Source organism: Haliotis rufescens, unplaced genomic scaffold (genome assembly GCF_023055435.1).
Source record: "Haliotis rufescens isolate VD_foot unplaced genomic scaffold, xgHalRufe1.0.p SCAF_28, whole genome shotgun sequence".
Taxonomy (NCBI): Eukaryota; Metazoa; Mollusca; class Gastropoda; order Lepetellida; family Haliotidae; genus Haliotis; species Haliotis rufescens.
The window spans coordinates 4,870,093-4,891,001 of record NW_025963979.1 but is presented as its reverse complement, the minus strand read 5'-3'; the positions used below and the strand labels follow the sequence as shown (position 1 = coordinate 4,891,001).

The window sequence follows — 20,909 nt, the reverse complement described above, 5'->3', positions numbered from 1 at the left end:
CTCAGAATCCCAATGGGGGTTACTCATGGAACACTGGCCTGGCTTCACCGATTTGGAATCAAAATATCCTGTGCCTCTGATACCCCATGGCTTTCAAGTTGTTTTTTTATTTCTAAATTTTCTTAACTTTAAATGGATCTTTAATTCCTAAAATGTCTCCTTCTGTCCCTCCCTACTAACCCCTGAACCCGGGTTGTCTGTCAGAAACAACAATCACTTAACCCTCTGGATGCCGAGGTTTTTTTCCTGACGAACATTTTCCTAAGATCGGAAAAGTGAAGGTTGTGCGAAAATTGCGCTCATGTGGCACAGGATCTACCTCTGAGCTATAAAATTATGCAGAGGCGGAGAATATTAAATTTCCTATTTGATGGTGTATATTTATTTGCAAATATTAAACCGGTTTTAAAAAAGACACTTTTAAATGTTGTCCGAAAATTTATTCTGCTTTGAAAAACAGTACATTTTTCCGCCTTATATCTTACACAATAAAAGTACTAAGCGACGATTTTTTTATAACTCTGCTATGCTTAGCACTAGTTTATTGTAACTCAGGTCACTTGGTGAGAATTAGCTGTGGTTAAGGACAATATATTCTCGTGGTGTATTGTTCACGAGTAACCAAACTATTCCAACACAAATATTGTTATTGAAACTGTTTACGTTTAGTTATAAAACAAACAAACATAAGAAATGATGAAATCATACTTCATAAAAAAGATTCAATATACACCGATTCACAAAATTGCGCCTCGTTGTTGATGGCAACATTTAACGATCATTATGAGATTAAAAAAAGACAGCTTCCCACATTATGAAAGTGGATGAGTGGTTTGTTAAATCTTTATTAGAAATAATAATGACTTTTTCAATATAATTACAACGTTTTTCATCTTATATTATTGAATATCTGCGAGTACATGTCTTGCAGTCCGACTTCGCAGTGTTTTTTGCCTTTCACTTCCTGGTTCGGCTTATCTGGGGGTCATATAATTTTCTTTCGTATTTCAATGGTCAAGTTAATACACGGTCTCGGCTTATTTAATACATGGTCTCGGCTTATCTACGGGGTCAGCTTATCTGCGGTCATATACGGTAATAGAGAAATGGATGGCCCTATCTAACCTATAACTTAGTCCAACATTCTCCTGAATGTGTAAGTGTAATTTGACTAATGTTGCTCAATTATTAATGGAACACTAGCCTTATCATCAAATGTAATGAAATGCCCCCAAAATAACACCATTCTATTTGACGTCATGGCTGGTTTTAGGTCTTTGATAATGTCAGAGAAAGACAACACTGCTATTTTGTTTAATATATATCTCTATCTCCTAATTTTCGTTAATAGTATGAAAAATCTCGGCGTGGTATAGAATTATCAGGATAATCGTATAAGCTTAAACCAACGAGGTACCTGGCATGGGTTTTGTTTTTATACTTTATACAATTCCTGGAGAAATAAAGTAAACAGTTTAATATCCTGTGATCACAATATTGAAAAAAGAATGAACCCATTGATTATATAATGCAAAACAAGAGGAATAATTTGTAAATTGTTTGTGACAAACGTCAACCTGGCGATTTGATGGATATCACTGTTCTGTGTATCAAACGACATAAAAAACAATTCCTAGACCAAGACAATTCTTTCAGAAATGTGTGCATATATTTTAACGAAAAATATTATCCATATTGTTAAAGTAATATATTCAGTTTTAGTTATACAATAAAATGAAACGGCTATTCATGGACATTGGTTATATGAACTTATAATATTGACTATTACACATCACAAGAAATACGTACATGCTGCAGTTACATTTACGCTTCATCTTGTAACACTTATCCGAAGGAAAGAAATATCGTATTCGTCACTATAAACCTATCAATTGTTATGTAAACAATGTTCAAACAAACAGATTATCAAAGGTTCGTTCATACATGTTGTGGCCCATATTTACGTATGATATCATTTTGAACATTGACAAATATCCAAAGTGAAAATTATTGTGTGAACAAATGTATAAAAGATATGCAAAATCTACATCATAACTGAAACTGTAAACAACATGATACAATGATCGTGTGCACTCTCATTCAAGGCCCTTCACCTCAAAGAAATGACCAAATATGTACAACAATGTTGACGTATGACATCACTACCGGTGACCGACTTTTACAAAATGGGGTGTTCACTGTCATTAGCATGCAGGATTTTACGAGGGGATTTTCGTTGATTCAGGGATCATATATACATAAATGTGACATGTAAGTTATCAGAAACATTCTGACAATCTATGTACTGTAATTTGTTGTTCTAATTTTCATTGAAACTAACAAAGATAGTCAGAAATTCCGATAAATACCGTTGTGTCGTGCGTGATTTTGCGTCAGTCATGGCGATACACAGGAAGGTAACTTTGACAATTTCTGTTGAAAATATCAAATCATGGCAATGTATCTATTTTAAATACTTCATTTCACCGAGTAAATATCCGAAATTTAGATTTCAAAACATGCTGTAAATAACGCTGTAGTGGTGATTTAGTAATGTGTGAAAAATGGCGACATTTACGATGGACCTATTTTTCAGAGGTCACTTTCAGTACTTTTGCGTGGCCTAAAATGCCAGTGGATGATATCATAGAACAGGGAATTCCCACCTTATTCAAAACTGTGAAGTGTATTTGTAGGTGGTGTATTTTTCATTTTATTCGACTTCAAAGTGAGGGTTGTAGAGGAAGGACATATATGTTCCTGTGGCATCCAGGGGGTTCATGGTGGTTCGATTGTTGGATTCCTCGGCACTAAAAGTAATTAGTATTGAAAATGTGGAAACTTTCTGATTGAATTCCTATTCATTTCATTATGGAAAAAATATACTTCTGGTTTTATTTCCAATAAACTGAAACAAATTGCAGCCACTAGAAACAAGTAAAGAACATGCATAAAATGTTTCAGCTTTAATGGGAATGCTTATATTAAAGCTGTCAAATGCAAAGAGGACTGGTGGAGGTTATTTCACTCAGATCTGTTATCAAAGAACGAAATGTTATTGATATGCGGAAATAATCATATTTCTTCAGAATGTCTCATCAATACAATGATAATTCAGATCATAAGAAGAATGAATGATGATAGCTAATGCTCCTTGTATGCTAATTTCTCATGTTACATTTTCTGTAATAATATCACACTGTCAAGTTAACAGTTTGCTGTGACTAACATAACAGGTACACCTAACCTTCACTGTCAATACCTAAATACCCTGCAATAGCTGTGTTATAAACAATAGTACTTTGAAGTCATGAAGCTTTTAGAACTTAGATTCTCGAATCTTCTCAAATTTCACTCAGTATCGATCAATTCTGAAAACCAATTCATCATCATAGCGTTTGCGTTCATTGCATCCGGTGTGTGGCTTTATACAATAAAACTGATTTGAAGTCATTGATAGTCTGTCTGTCATCAGTGCAGGAATTGCCATGGGACTCACTTACATTTGTTTTTTCTCCATAATGCAGTACTCAGCTATTGCAGCTTATATGACGGAAGCCTGTAAATAAATGACTCTGGACAACACCACCAGGGTATGATCATGACGATGACACACAATCAACCAAAGCATTGAGCCTGATCACCGATCCATTTGGTCTTCTCTTATGACCAGCATAGGTTGCTGGGGACCTTTCCTAACCCAGAACCCACACAAACGTAGTCTAGATAGTGACTGAACGACCAACAAAATAACGTTCATGAGTGTTCTCAAAATCCTTGACCTCTGACAGTAGATGTATCTCAGGTACATCATGACACATCAGCTTAATGTGGGAGGCAGGTATAAGTGATGCAGATTGTATATGTTTACAACGTTAATGAAACCCATGAAGACAGTGCTGACGTATCAAGGGTCATAATCTGAGTGAATCTGTACAAACAACCGGTTCTTTCTTCAGGTATATTTATTAAAAATTCACTGCCAAATTGAATTTATTCAATCTACTTCATAAATTAATTTAAGGACCATTATAAAGTGTTTTAAACTTTAAAAATTCATAAAATAAGTTACACAATTAGTAAAAAACAGTTGTTTCTAGTTTTCTTATTTATATTTGAAATTTCACCTACCCGCTCTCTTGCTGCAGCTGGTGGAGGTTGGAGATGAGAAACACATAAAAAAAATATAGATGGCCTAATAGTCCTGGCGCTGAAGATAGAATCCACTTATAATCAATAGGAACGTGAGAGTCCATTGTAGACAATCCCCAGTTATGCTATTAAACCCATAAATGACCAATATTGGTGATCCACAGATATAAAACCCATAATTGACTGGTTCTTTCAATCCTCTGGCTACAAAATGTATAACTGTCCTGTATTGGCCATGATTAGATATGTTAGACAGCATCACTGACAAGTGACAGCCATGATTAGATGATTAGATACATTAGACAACTCCACTGGCAAGTGACAGCCATTCTCAGTGTACTTTGTATATTTTTATACTTTCTTTTTGTTGTGTGTGTGAACAAAACACCTAACTGACCATGATCAGATAAATATGCTGACATAAAAGCACTAAATGGCAGAGCAGGTTAAGGTCAAAGTGACAACACATCTGTAGCTGTCTAAAGATGTTGTGGGGGGTGATCGGCATCACCCATTTAATGTGAGGTCCAGCCTCCACACAGTCCATGGACTTGTCATGCAGCATCACACTGCACTACTCACACCACAGACGCCCAGATGTTGTGGGCAGAATAGAAAAGGGGAAAGAAGAAGTGCACTGCCTCTGGAGACACCTCAAAACTGAGGATTATTGAACTCCATGGAATTACACAGTACTCAGCAAACACAAGCACACATCTGTCACTGAAGCTACATCCGAGTCAGTATCCTTCAGTGCTACACTGCTCTTTTCTCCATGTCTGATGTGTATGGGCCACAGGATCCAATTGCTTTCAATCTCATTGAGATAAGAGGTCCATTGCGTAAACAACCACACAACTTGCATCTGCAATGTTGTTTTGTAATACATCTAATTATGGTTACAAAAACCATATCACCAATAGAAAGCCATGTCGCAGGGTAAAGCAGTGCAATCTAGTCATTCTTGCTTTGTAGCATTTTGGACATATATATTGTAAGTGGGAAGTGTGTGTTTCAACCAAATGTATACGAAGTCACCCAATCAAAATGAAGGCTGGGTGGGTTCTTGAGCCAAACAGACATCAGCTTTCTCAAACATAATTGGCTTTACCACCTCAAAAAAGAAATTTGATCAAAACAAAAGGAAACCCACAAAGAACACAAATAATTGATATTCCCTCAATAGAAAACCTTCTTAGTTGAAGATGGCATGGCTTTCAGAAACACTCATTGTATGAAATATCAACAGCATAGAGAGCATAGCCTTCATTATTTTCCATTCTTAAAAGCCTGTATATGTTTGTTATAAAGATACAGAAATCAGACTTGATGCTTCTTCTGCTTTGCTGGTAGGTACTTGAGGATTAGGAAGCATCCATGATGATGCTGAAGTTCATCAAATATGACCTTCTGTGGAGACTTAGCCAGATCTTGCCACAGACAGGTATGAAGTCAAAGTAAATGATATGATTCTAATGAGATTGAATAAGGTAGTGCACATGGAAACGATACCTGCTATGACCAGTTTTTGTAGCTGATATTTCAAGTGGTATTAACGTGTTGAAAGGCAAAGGTTTCAATTAATTCCTGTGTATATGAAGTTAAAATATTCTTGAAACCAATTTGTATCAGTCAAAGATATTTCAAGTTATATTTGCGAATTGTAAATTTTTCAATTAACTTTGCGTGTATTTGCGGTTAATGCCTTCTTGCCAAGGGCAACATCAACCATCTTGATAGTGCCTCCCCTATGGCTGGGTTGTCCAAAGTAATTCTTCCTCATCTGCCTCAGTATCTGCATAATAGGATTGAAGTCCTAGGCATCCGTAACCAGAAATTGCCATGACCTGTTGGGATTACCCTACACAATCATCCAATCTTGGGAAATATTTCAAAATGATTTTGAAAACACCCTTGAGTGCTTTCTCCATTCCAAAGGAAATGGAATATTACAGATGAAACATAGTTTCTTCACCTTATAAAGGTAGTAGACTACATCACTGTCAAGCACTCGCTAAGTATCTTCTGACTTCCACACTGATCCATTGAACATTAGACACAATAAATTATGCATTGTTTATAAACAATTACTTAAATTTATATTTTCTATGATTTGTTTGTTTGTTTCTTGTTTAATGCCACACTCCACAATATTCCAGCTATATGGTGGCAGTCTGGAAAAAATCGAGTCTGGACCAGGGAGTCAAGTGATTGACATCATGAGCAGCGATCTACGGAATTGGGACACAATGACATGCATCAACCAAGTCAGCTAGCCTGACCATCTGACCCCGTTAGCCGACTCTTACAACACGCACAGTCGCCTATTATGGCAAGCATGGGTTGCTGAAGACCTAACCCTCTAATCCTGACCTTCATAGGTAATATTTTCTTTGAAATTGCCCTGCATTGCTCAATGATTCTGGAATAAACCAGAAGAGGGATCAAAATGGCCTTTAATGGGAAAATGCTTCTGTGATTGTTCCCTGTGCACGTGACTGTTTTTAATAATTTCCTTATTATCATGATAACACAACCTTGTCTTAATATTCTGACTGTTCTTCAGTCAAGATGCTGGGCATCACAAGACCCTCATTGAGTTGGATACACACAAAGAGTGATCATCACAAACATTATTTCTGACACAGGATGTTATTTAGGAAGGGCCAATTTTATATCTTGTTTTATGAATAACTACAGGCTATAATGCAAAGATGAAGGAGATGATGAAACATAGCTGATGTGGGAGGTTATTTTCAAGAGCAGGATAATGTATCTTCAGTGTACTTCACAACTGTACCATAGGGGTTCTTATTTCAGTGTCTAAAAACATTGCTATAACTGAGTGGAAACTAAAAGCAACTTAGGGTTTGAAATACATATATTTTCAATTAAAATCACATATTATAGAAATTACAGAACCTTTAAATCTGGGGTAGAATCATTTTTTAACATGGACATGAACTTGAAGCGTCCTACACACTTTTGTTGAGGTAAGAAGGTTGTTGCATGGCCATTTAAAGAGCAAAAACTGTAAGGGCACCACCAGGTTTCAAAACTTGTTCTGCGAAACTTTCATTTCGATAACTATATGGAACCATAATGACGATATCCTTTATCATATCACCTATGTATATATACCAAAGAGCTTACTGTTGGAAGTTCTTACCAGTGGAAACATGTTTTGAAACTCGTTATATGGAACCATCATATATACATCAAACCGCATAAGTACTTCTAAACAAAACTTCTAGAACGTAAGTGAAACAGCCAGCTAGTATGCTTGGTGCTCATGTAAGAAGCTACAGTTCGATGTACACCGTTCTGCCTTCAGGTAGAGGCGGGAAAATGGTGTTGCAGGCAAAATTTGTTACTCTTAATTGGGTGTTGACAGATTGTGATGAAACTTGTAATTAAGGCTGTGTTTTCGCGACAGAAAATACAGAAACTCACCTAAAGTCTTTCTCGAAGTGCTTGAGTTCAATAATTCCCTGAGATGCCATAGGGCTCTCCCCAGACACGCCTTGCTTTTTGGACCTGGTTTCCGAGGCGGCAGGTCCCTCCTGAATTGTCGCCAATATATCCGGACGGCCATCCTCATTGACCACCTTCAACTGTAACACAGATTTCAGTTTGTGCACTTCTTCTTTTAATTTCTGAATCTCAGAGTTCTTCTCTTTTATCGCCCTATTCTTCTCCTTAATTTCCTTCTCATATACAGCCAGTTTCACGTCCTTGTCTTTGAGATCCGATCTCATGGACGGGATGAGCAACTTGATTTTGACCAAGTCCAGGGTTTCCCCATCGATGACCACCTGTGTGGCGCTGGCACCGTTCCCCATGTTTTTGGCTGGAATTTTGGGGGAGGGGCCGCCGCCGGTAGTGGCACTTACTCGCACCCCCGTGGGCCGGCTCCCACTTCCTTTCAGGCTTGAAGAGTTCAGCGTTTTAGATGCGGTATTTCCTCCCGCGTGAGCTGTCCGGTCCGACTGAACGCCGGTGATTCCGCGGCCTGACGATGTCGTGCCTTTGCCAGCATTGGCTGGAGTAGTCGTGGCCACGGACGCTTTGAGCGGTGGAGGCATTGTACACACAAGTCGGTGACGTCACACTCAATCCTCACCCGATTGGCGCACGTACGGTCTATTCTTATAGAGCCACGGTGCTGATGAGCAGTTGCATAGCAACGTTTCTTCAGCGTTAACTCTGAGTAAAACCGTTAGGACTCCATACTGGGCGGTGGCTCTGCAAATAGAGGAAATAACAAGATGTAAATACCATGAAAATAGGGATTATACTCAGTGAGATTCCGATCTAATGATTTTAAAACAGCAACTTCCGTGCTTCAGATGCGAGCGCCAGTGAATTCTGTTTGCTATAAGCAATATTACGGTTGAACTACGTAGTCTGTGAATGTCTTTTATTACAGAATATATACATAGTTAAACATGGCAGCGATATTTCCTGTGATTAATAAGTGGTGTCGACAACTGTACTGTCACGATAACTGCGTAAGCTATACAAACGCTTAATGACAGACCGTTGTTTAATCGACTTTATTGCGAGTTATGATAGTGGATAACCAACCATTTAAACAAAATGAGATAATACATATCGATTGTTATTAATTCATCACTGACACACGAATTCACGCTGTACAGAGTGTTAGCCTTGCAAAAACGCGCAATAACTTTAGCATGTGAAATCAAGTGCATGTTACATAGAGAACGTATACCTGTATATAACTTTAGAAGATACTGTGTTTTCAATGATCATCTTTTAGAATGATAAAGAGGAGTTCTCATATTTTCGACAGGTCACATATTTGTAAATATGACTATTCAATTTACTTCACATATAAAATATTACAGGTTATACTTGTTTTCGCGGATACATTGTTTGTGTTCCTCGGGCTTGATAATCGTATCATTTGCACTTAGTTTGAGTTTTGGTTATCAGCACCATGCCCGGGCTCGCGGGTTTCCCCAAAGTGGTAAACGCCTTGGACCAGCATCACTTCGGTTTGTATTTATTAATACAGAAGCTGACACGCTCATATAAGCTGATATAACTGAAATACATTCCCGAGGATTATGTCAATATCCCCGATTACCGTAAAGGAACAAATATGAATACACGTATAAAATAATAGACGCCATTACACACTTCATAATATGTATATTTTCGATGTAATGATACTCTTATAGCGAAATAAGGTTGATAACCAACCAACGCGTCCTACCCTCCAGACAATGCCGGACAACGTTATTGTGTATAGCGAGTGCCGGTATAGCTAACCAACCCGTCTTGGACACTGCCAAACGTCATTGTGTATAGCGAGTGCCCGTATACCTCACCCTAAGGACGTCATTGTGTATAGCGTTGGGTGAACTTGTGTTGGGTACTTTAATGTTCGACACCAGGGCATTGTAACACCGCGCGATCACGAGAGACAGGCGTTATAAACAATGATCCTCTGACGTCATTGTGACGACAAAACGAAGTCGATAACAACCGTTTGACGCATTTCGTAATCTCTCTGATTAAATATCATTTACCGTATTCGACGTAATAAGAGCCCAGGGCGCTCTCAAAATTAGGAGTAGGGGGCTCTTATTAGAATATTATTTTGGTGAAAAAAAAACAGAGTTGAAAGATAAATTTCGTGGTTTATGCTGACAGCCTGAAATGTTTATGTACGACAGATATATTTTTCCAGAATTAATTATGGGGAGTGTGTATTATACGCGAATAAATAAGTCTTGTGTACATTGATCAAATGGAAGGGGTGCTAATTGTGATTGTTCACTAGCCAATATATTAGCAAATATCGCCTTTGCGCTTATTAGAGCGGGGCGCTTATTATCGTCACTGTATTAGAATACTATTATAACAGTGTTACAAGGCAATTATGACATCATCATCGGCAACAACAACTTTTATTTATATGTATAACTAATATTTACTACTCTCCCGTGATGAGATCACCCTTTTAATAAACATAAGCAGTATTACACATTGTGTAATACCAAAGCGCGTGCTGATGTACTGAGGGAACAAGTTTCACTAACAAATATTGAAAACTCCCAACATCCCTGGGGTTTTCAATGACATTGCGTGTAGAGATGATAGATCACTGAGAGGGGCTTGTGAAGACTCGATGACCCAAGCAACCCTGCAGGGATGCTGACGTCACATGCTATTGTTTTGCCGGGCGATCTTAAACACAATTCCACAAATTACGTCATAGGGTATTGTGACGTGATTGTAAACTTTGCGTGCAGGATAAAAGATGTATAACATAAAGTCTATGTTATTTGTTTGTCTGTTTGTTGTTTAACGCCGCACTCAGCTATATTCGAGCTATATGACGACGGTGTGTAACTAATCGAGTCTGGACCAGACAATCCAGTGACTGACATCATGAACATCGATCCATGCAATTGGGATCGATGACAAGCATCAACCAAATCAGCGACCCTGACCACACGATCTCCTTAGTCGCCTCTTACGACAAGCATGGTCGCCTTTAACAGCAAGCATGGGTTGCTGGAGACCTATTCTACCCCGGATCTTCACGGGTCAAAGTCTATGTTAAAGTATTGGAGTTACGATAACTTAATTTATCTCTATGATAGCTTTGTGGAACGGACACCTGCATCACAAAGTTGACAAAGGTAGGCCGCTGTATGGTATTAAATAATACGTGTAAACTTTTGACGTGTTTGACGTATTATTCATTTAAAACTCAATTGGATTATGCTGTGGATCGCGTAGATGCCCGCCTATTTACACACGACAGTGACATTTTAGAAAAGAGTTAAAAATGGCAAGTACTAAATAATATTACACTCGAGCGAGTTTAGTATTTTCTATATGCATGCCACTACATCAAATATCCATATACCGTCCAAGCGCAAAACTGATATTATCTGACGTCTTTTTTCAAAATTGTATCAAATCATCTAAACTTGTAAGTGGGAAATATGCTTTATACATGACCATTACGAAGCCGGAACATTAAGGCTGGCGTCTGCCTATAGATCACCTCAGTTAACCAACAGAATTTTACCCGTGACTCTCACTCGAGACTGTCCTCCCTATACAGCAACCAGCGTCAGTCGCCCTATGACTCTCACTCGAGACTGTCCTCCCTATACAGCAACCAGCGTCAGACTCCCTATGACTCTCACTCGAGACTGTCCTCCCTATACAGCAACCAGCGTCAGACGCCCTATGACTCTCACTCGTGACTGTCCTCCCTATACAGCAACCAACGTCAGACGCCCTATGACTCTCCCTCTAGACTGTCCTCCCTATACAGCACCAGCGTCAGACGCCCTCTGACTCTCACTCGAGACTGTCCTCCCTATACAGCAACCAGCGTCAGACTCCCTATGACTCACTCGAGACTGTCCTCCCTATACAGCAACCAGCGTCAGACTCCCTATGACTCACTCGAGACTGTCCTCCCTATACAGCAACCAGCGTCAGACGCCTTCTGACTCTCACTCGAGACTGTCCTCCCTATACATCAACCAGCGTCAGACTCCCTATGACTCACTCGAGACTGTCCTCCTGATACAGCTACCAGCGTCAGACGCCTTATGACTCTCACTCGAGACTGTCCTCCCTATACAGCACCAGCGTCAGACGCCCTCTGACTCTCACTGAAGTACAACAGGATGCTCTTCCTTCCCTGGTAGCTATGTATATGTACTGCACGATCTCGAGCTTTTCACGGATATAAATCATTATTAACTTCGGCAGACACCGGGTGAGATAGCAAACCGTCCCATATCCACGTAATATTTCTCCATTGCCGAATAATTGGAATGCTATGATCGACCAGGAAACCTTTGGTACGAGCAATGACCACTCCACTCATTTTCCCAGACAACCGGCAATGGCAATGTTTCAGACAAAATAAGAATTATATTTAGACGCACAAGGAATGACACATTAACTTTAGCAAGCAACTTTGATGAATAAACGTTGCTGGTCTTATGTCGATGTTGTGGTATGATCGAAGATGGTTCTGACCGAGGCTACGGGTACCTTTAGTTTCAGCCAGCACGCAACGTAAACGGACAGCTAAATCCTTCATCACTTCAACACTACTTTTATAATTACAACACTACTTTCACAATAACAACACAACCTCCATAATAACAACACTACTTTCATAATAACAACACTACCTGCTAAGTAACAACACTACTTTCATAATAACAACACTACTTTCATAATAACAACACTACCTTCATAATAACAACACTACTTTCATAATAACAACACTACCTTCATAATATCAACATTTTTTACTTTCATCAAAACAACACTACCTTCATAATATCAACATTACTTTCATCAAAACAACACTACTTTCATAATAACAACGTTACTTTCATAATGGGATTTGTGGCTGGGCTGGAGGAGGGGTGTGTGGGACTGAGAGATGCGGTGTGTGAGTGTGTGGTTTGGGACTGGGAGTTGTGGGGAGGGGGGTGTTGGACTAAGAGTTGTTTGGGTTGGGATTAGGGGAAGGATATGGGCCGGCGGATTGGAGGGGGCACGGAATGTTATTAAAGATGTACCATCAATATAATATATTTGATACGAACATACTATTACTTGATTCACTTCAACCAAAATGTTTTCTTGGGTGTTCTTCTATGTGAAGGATCTTCTTAAACATTTTGATTACACCTGAGTCCATTGTACGGATAGGCTCTCTACCAATTTTCGTAATGCTTCTGAGAAGATGCCGTTATTTCTAAAATGCATAAGTTTAAATGTTTACTAAAACTTCCATGAACAAATGCCAGTTTCGGTATGGCCCCACACAACTACAGTATTAACTCCCTGGGACATTGGGTTTCTGAGCAAAATATTCTCAAGCATTCATCAAGTTTTGCTTTTTTAAGGAGAAGATTGTTCAGACTGGCAAATAGCATGGAAATATTCTCATGTGATATAACTTTAGTGCCAGGTGTATTCATCATCGTGTGAAATCCATGTTGAAGTCAAGCTGTGAAACCCGCTATAACACCAAAACACCAGGTGCATCACCATGGCGATGGTCATGTTTCTCTTACATTTGTATTGTTATTTTTCAGCGTGAACAAATGTATGGTAATGGTCAAATGATATTTCAATGATGTAAATGCGGCCAAGCATCCATATATTTTCGCATAAATGCATAGAGGTTAGGACTGTGTCTCTGGAAGCCCTAGTTGTTGACCAGGCGACACTGGTCATAAGGCGACATGGGTCGCCATTGACGATATGGGCATCGCCATAAGCGAAGTCATTAGCTTTGGAGGCCGCCACAGACGTTGCTTGCAGCTGTATGCCCACAAAGGGAGGGGTTCTGTAGAAGGTGATGGCACCCAAACAATTGTTGAAAAACCATTTCTCAATATTGATATATATTACACTCCTACAGAACACACATTCTCGGCGATGTGATTATGGGGAACGTGGAATGTTCCCAATACAGTAGAGTCCTCCATCAGGCACCTAAAGGGACCAACCCTTCAGTTTCGAGATGATTCGAGCGTGAGATTCGAGATAAAGAGACAGACATGTAACCAATATTCTTTTGCAATTGTCCATTGTCATTATTCTCTTCCATGCCGTTTTTCACATCACGTAACCATCACACACGTCACGTTGTACTAATCATTTATCAAAAGTTGGAATCACAAACGGAAAAGGTTGCTGATCTACTGATCTTTTTGCAAGACGCTGACCATACACTGCTCAAAATGCACGAACAACGTCTGCAAAAGTATCCAAGAGCTATATTATCTTGAAGAGTTAGATACATCACGTGGTCAAGCAGACAACTGGCCATGGCTTCATTCTGTATTTAGTTTGACGTTTTAAATCTGTTTAGACGTTCGCTGTCCATAAATCGAATCCAAGAGTCAAGAAGAAATATATATATATTATGGTGCAGTCACCGTTTGATTTATAAGGGGGTTGGATATGGCGAATATTGAACAACGAACTGAAGACATCTACACGTGTTGAGATTGGAGTTACTGTGAAAAACGAACTGCGCATGTATGGAACCGATTAAGACGGGTCCATTGGAGTAACTGGTCCTATATCCACAGTTGAGACAGAGAATTGATGGTAGATAGTATCGACAAAACAATATCTGTATTTTTAATACCTACAGCAAAGGGCATGTGTTTGGTCGGCCCGGTATTGTGTCGACAGCATACATTCTACAGCTCTTCCATCAGAATACTAGTTATAGATGGTACGTATTAACAAAACGGGACCGGTAGAAAAAACATATACCTCTCATTATATTTATAAATATTTTTGGACAGAGAGGAATATATTTTGGACTGCCCTTTGTTGTCGATACTTTTCATCTCCGAGGGATGGCTGAGAAGTTCTGAGCCTAACGATGATGCGTTAATGGAACTATATTTCAACATAATCCCTTACGAGGTCCACGCCTTTCTGCCAAAGATGCCGGAGTACATGAATTGGACTGGCGTAGAAGGTTTCCTCCTGGTCGTGTAAACAGTCCTTCACACAAGAAATGACGACATTATCATTTGAATAACGCTTACCAGACAGTTCTTTCTTCAAGATTGGGAAGAGGTGGAAATCTGACCGTGCCAGTGTGAATGTACAATGCATTGCAGCCATGACGATAAGGGACTTGTGCACGGGTACCTCGTCCTGGTGGAACAAGACACCCTTTGTGAGTCTAGCCTTGCGTGTCTCACACAGTTGCCTAAGCAGATAAGCATAACATTGGCCATTAATGGTCAGACCTCCCGTGTTCATCAGTAGGACTTCTTTGGCATCCCACAAAACCGAAGCAACCAGCTTGTAAGCTGATCGTACAGACTTTGCCTTTTTCTTTGGAGACGTTAGCTGTTCCCAATAATTTGACTGTCGTTTAGCTTCTGGTTAATAGTGGTCGACATGGGAGGTATCTCAGCTCTACACTATTTAAAGCCCTAGTTCCCCGTTGATGTGGTAGCTCTACCCTTGACTGAGCCCTACTAGTCGCCCTATTTAAAGCCCTATTTCCCTGTTGATGTGGTAGCTCTACCCTTGACTGAGCCCTACTAGACGCCCCATTTAAAGCCCTATTTCACCGTTGATGTGGTAGCTCTACCCTTGACTGAGCCCTACTAGACGCCCCATTTAAAGCCCTATTTCACCGTTGATGTGGTAGCTCTACCCTTGAATGAGCCCTACTAGAGGCCCTATTTAAAGCCCTAGTTCCCCGTTGATGTGGTAGCTCTATCCTTGACTGAGCCCTACTAGACGCCATATTATAAGCCCTAGTTCCCCGTTGATGTGGTAGCTCTACCCTTGACTGAGCCCTACTAGAGGCCCTATTTAAAGCCCTAGTTCCCCGTTGATGTGGTAGCTCTACCCTTGACCGAGCCCTACTAGACGCCATATTATAAGCCCTAGTTCCCCGTTGATGTGGTAGATCAGCCCTTGACTGAGCCCTACTAGTCGCCATATTAACTGTCATACAAATACCTGACTGTCGCAGCATGACACGGTATCAGTTTATACTGATAATATCACAAAAGCAACTGAACATGAAGTAATCTAATACTCACTGGAGAGGATTATGTTATCGCACACACGGATACATATGACGCTAATTACGTGTAAAGGACATCGTCAGACTCTCTGGTCCACAGAACTGACCATTCAAATCAAACCATCTTCAAACCTTTTTGTCAGTATTGAGGTGCTGATGTGAAGATCAAAATGACACCAGCAGCAGCAGCGTTAGCGTGGGTTGAAATCCACTTCCTACAACGTCGTCTGTTAGTCTGCCTGAACAGGTTTTGTTTTATAACACTGATATCACTGGTATATATAGTATATCAGTTGGGGTAGTGGGGTTGTATAAGCACACTAGAGGCATATCATAGCGTAGAATTAATATACATATGTGGATTAGAACGTTGGTATGTGGCGGGACAGTTGTCCACACTACTCTAGAGCTACAGTGCTGCTACATCCGCCTTATAACACGATGCTCCTTAATGATATGCAGATCGCATAACTGCAGAACGTCGTTGGTGCCAGTCGACTTCCTTGAAGCACCAGTGGGTCATAGGAAGAGTTTGAACTCAAGTCCCCTCCCTGTAAACTGATGATTCCTGTCAGTCATGAAACAGAGAGTTATCAGTTGTAAACCTCCCTCTTCATGGAAACTAGTCAAACAGTGGAGCCCCTGGGAACAAATCAAACAGTTGAGCCCCTTTATGGGAACAAGTCAAACAGTGGAACCTCTTCATGGGAACTAGTCAAACAGTGGAACCTCTTCGTGGGAACTAGTCAAACAGTGGAGCCCCTTTATTGGAACAAGTCAAACAGTGGAACCTCTTCATGGGAACTAGTCAAACAGTGGAACCTCTTCGTGGGAACTAGTCAAACAGTGGAGCCCCTTTATCGGAACTAGTCAAACAGTGGAACCTCTTCGTGGGAACTAGTCAAACAGTGGAGCCCCTTTATCGGAACTAGTCAAACAGTGGAGCCCCTTTATCGGAACTAGTCAAACAGTGGAACCTCTTCATGGAAACTAGTCAAACAGTTGAGCCCCTTTATGGGAACTAGTCAAACGGTAGAGGGTCTTTATCAGCACCAGTATAAATACTTGGAACACTAAATACTTGGGAATCATTTTCGAAAATATGTGATCATTCAGAATTCGATGTCTGCGTCGGTACCACAAGTGTCCATGCCGGGCTCGAGAAGCAAGGATCAATACAACATCTCAACGGAGATGGGGAATCAGAGGACGACGCATCTTACAGTCTTAACTCATAATACGTCAGATGAAACTTACACTTTTTCTTGAGCCTGGTTGACAGCGTAACTTTTACACGCGTTTAAACCTTTCATACATGTCGACGATGGCGTTTCTCATCCTACACTGCCGTATTCTTCTGTAAGTGTAAAGCCTTCGTATCGCATACTTACTGGATATCAAAACTCACGTTGATGCAGGTAGACACGGCAGTTTGAGCATGGCAGCCGTGACGGCCAAATTTAAAGTTGGCTCGGTATTTTGCGAGTCCGCCGTAGAGACACTGGGATCACTTACTCAGCACTTCACTGCTCTATTTGAGAGGACATATCGAGAAAGCTATATCGCTTGATTTATGGAAATAAAGGTTAAATAGAGCTTAAGAAGCGTAACCTGTGCTATTGGGCACAACGAGATTAATAGTAGTTAGGAACAAATGACACAGTGTCGGGTAATTAAGCATTTTAAATATGACGGTCATGATAGCCATGTTTCAAATTGGATCGAAATTCTTTGAGGGAACACAATCCTCGTTTCATTCAAGCAGAGTTTCACTTTCATAGCCCCTGTGATGTCAATGAAGACGTTCGCGGCGGACGGACAATGGACAGTCTCCAGGAGTTTAAGCTCATATGACTTCATTTGAGCTGAGCCAGAATGAATTCAGGATCGGTAAGCAATAGAATTAGCATAGCTCAAAATTATGGGTCGTCTGCCTTTGTATTTTCTTCCTATAAATTCTCGTAGTGAAAGACTCGAAATCAAATCAGCCAGGACAGATAATCCTTAATACCTCCTCGTTGGTCATTTGTTATTCTGTAATTCCTTTCATTCTCCACAGACTGCAGTGTAACTAGTGCAGCACAGTCCTCACTGTAACCGTGAGTGAGTGAGTGAGTGAGTGAGTGAGCGGGTGAGTGAGTGTTTGCTTGGTTGTTTCCTGTTCAACGCCGCACTCAGCAAAATTCAACATGTATATGACGGAAGTAAATAATCGATTCAGGTCCATACATTCCAGTAATTGGTTGACTGAGTGAATGAGTAGGTGGATGGCGAGTGAGTGAGTGAGTAGGTGGGTGGGTGGATGGTGAGTGAGTGTGTGAGTAGGTGGGTGGGTGGATGGCGAGTGAGTGAGTGAGTAGGTGGGTGGGTGGATGGGGAGTGAGTGTGTGAGTAGGTGGGTGGGTGGATGGGGAGTGAGTGAGTGAGTAGGTGGGTGCGTGGATGGGGAGTGAGTGTGTGAGTAGGTGGGTGGGTGGATGGGGAGTGAGTGTGTGAGTAGGTGGGTGGGTGGATGGGGAGTGAGTGAGTGAGTAGGTGGGTGGGTGGGTGGGGAGTGAGTGATTGAGTAGGTGGGTGGGTGGATGGGTGGGGAGTGAGTGTGTGAGTAGGTGGGTGGGTGGATGGGGAGTGAGTGAGTGAGTAGGTGGGTGGGTGGATGGGGAGTGAGTGATTGAGTAGGTGGGTGGGTGGATGGGGAGTGAATGATTGAGTAGATGGATGGGTGGATTGGGAGTTAGTGAGTAAGTAGGTGGGTGGGTGGATGGCGAGTGAGTGAGTGAGTAGGTGGGTGGGTGGATGGGGAGTTAGTGAGTGAGTAGGTGGATGGGTGGATGGGGAGTGAGTGAGTGAGTAGGTGGGTGGGTGGATCGTGAGCGAGTGAGTGAGTAGGAAGTTAGGTGGATGGGGAGTGAGTGAGTGAGTAGGTGGGTGGATGGCGAGTGAGTGAGTGAGTGAGTGAGTGAGTAGGTGGGTTGGTGGATGGGGAGTGAGTGAGTGAGTAGGTGGGTGGGTGGATGGGGAGTTAGTGAGTGAGTGAGTGAGTGAGTAGGTGGGTGAGTGGATAGGGAGTGAGTGAGTGAGTAGGTGGGTGGGTGGATGGGGAGTTAGTGAGTGAGTGAGTGAGTGAGTAGGTGGGTGCGTGGATGGGGAGTGAGTGTGTGAGTAGGTGGGTGGGTGGATGGGGAGTGAGTGTGTGAGTAGGTGGGTGGGTGGATGGGGAGTGAGTGAGTGAGTAGGTGGGTGGGTGGGTGGGGAGTGAGTGATTGAGTAGCTGGGTGGGTGGATGGGTGGGGAGTGAGTGTGTGAGTAGGTGGGTGGGTGGATGGGGAGTGAGTGAGTGAGTAGGTGGGTGGGTGGATGGGGAGTGAATGATTGAGTAGATGGGTGGGTGGATTGGGAGTTAGTGAGTAAGTAGGTGGGTGGATGGCGAGTGAGTGAGTGAGTGAGTGAGTGAGTAGGTGGGTTGGTGGATGGGGATTGAGTGAGTGAGTAGGAAGTTAGGTGGATGGGGAGTGAGTGAGTGAGTAGGTGGGTGGATGGCGAGTGAGTGAGTGAGTGAGTGAGTGAGTAGGTGGGTTGGTGGATGGGGAGTGAGTGAGTGAGTAGGTGGGTGGGTGGATGGGGAGTTAGTGAGTGAGTGAGTGAGTGAGTAGGTGGGTGAGTGGATGGGGAGTGAGTGAGTGAGTAGGTGGGTGAGTGGATGGGGAGTGAGTGAGTGAGAAGGTGGGTGGGTGGATGGCGAGTTAGTGAGTGAGTGAGTGAGTAGGTGGGTGGGTGGATGGGTGGGGAGTGAGTGAGTGATTAGGTGGGTGGGTGGATGGGGAGTGAGTGAGTGAGTAGGTGGGTTGGTGGATGGGGAGTGAGTGAGTGAGTGAGTAGGTGGGGGGTGGATGGGGAGTGAGTGAGTGAGTGAGTAGGTGGGGGGTGGATGGGGAGTGAGTGAGTGAGTAGGTGGGTGGGTGGATGGGGAGTGAGTGAGTGAGTAGGTGGGGGGTGGATGGGGAGTGAGTGAGTGAGTAGGTGGGTGGGTGGATGGGGAGTGAGTGAGTGAGTGATTAGGTGGGTGGGTGGATGGGGAGTGAGTGAGTGAGTAGGTGGGTTGGTGGATGGGGAGTGAGTGAGTGAGTGAGTAGGTGGGGGGTGGATGGCGAGTGAGTGAGTGAGTAGGTGGGTGGGTGGATGGGGAGTGAGTGAGTGAGTAGGTGGGTGGGTGGATGGGGAGTGAGTGAGTGAGTAGGTGGGTGGGTGGATGGGGAGTGAGTGAGTGAGTGAGTAGGTGGGTGGGTGGATGGGGAGTGAGTGAGTGAGTGATTAGGTGGGTGGGTGGATGGGGAGTGAGTGAGTGAGTAGGTGGGTTGGTGGATGGGGAGTGAGTGAGTGAGTGAGTAGGTGGGGGGTGGATGGGGAGTGAGTGAGTGAGTAGGTGGGTGGGTGGATGGGGAGTGAGTGAGTGAGTAGGTGGGTGAGTGGATGGGGAGTGAGTGAGTGAGCCAGTGGGTGGGTGGATCGGGAGTGAGTGAGTAGGTGGGTGGGTGGATGGGGAGTGAACGTATATGTATTACTCCCTTTGCTGCAGCCATCGACGGTGGGTCTCATAACTTCTTTAATTACTGTAAAGGCGACGTTTCGGTAGAACTTGTCCAAACTTGTGTCTACTTTGTCACTGGCTTATAGCTGATCCCAATCTCGCATTAGAGCACACTAACTGCCTAAGAACATAATGTCGTACATCATATACATCTCTGTATACGACCACCCTGTCGTACATCATATACATCTCTGTATAAGACCACCCTGTCGTACATCATGTACATCTCTGTATATAAGACCACCCAGTCGTACATCATGTACATCTCTGTATAAGACCACCCTGTCGTACATCATATACATCTCTGTATAAGACCACCCATTCCCGTCATCAAGTACATCTCTGTATAAGACCACCCATCCCCGTCATCAAGTACATCTCTGTATAAGACCACCCTGTCGTACATCATGTACATCTCTGTATAAGACCATCCTTTCCCGTCATCATGTACAACTCTGTATGAGACCACCCTGTCGTACATCATATACATTTCTGTATAAGACCATCCATTCCCGTCATCATGTACATCTCTGTATAAGACCACCCTGTCGTACATCATATACATCTCTGTAT

General features: G+C 42.1%; 1 protein-coding gene across 2 annotated transcripts in view; it reads right to left on the bottom strand.

The window, feature by feature from the left end:
- The window catches only part of LOC124139612 (cGMP-dependent protein kinase 1-like), a 143,411-nt gene that overhangs the window by 108,699 nt on the left and 13,803 nt on the right, over positions 1–20,909 (bottom strand). For both annotated transcript variants that reach the window (XM_046506830.2, XM_046506839.2), the window contains exon 2: positions 7,606–8,397. In XM_046506830.2, coding sequence (XP_046362786.1) covers positions 7,606–8,237 — 632 coding nt within the window. In that variant the 5' untranslated portion in view covers positions 8,238–8,397. The remainder of the gene's footprint in view (positions 1–7,605; positions 8,398–20,909) is intronic.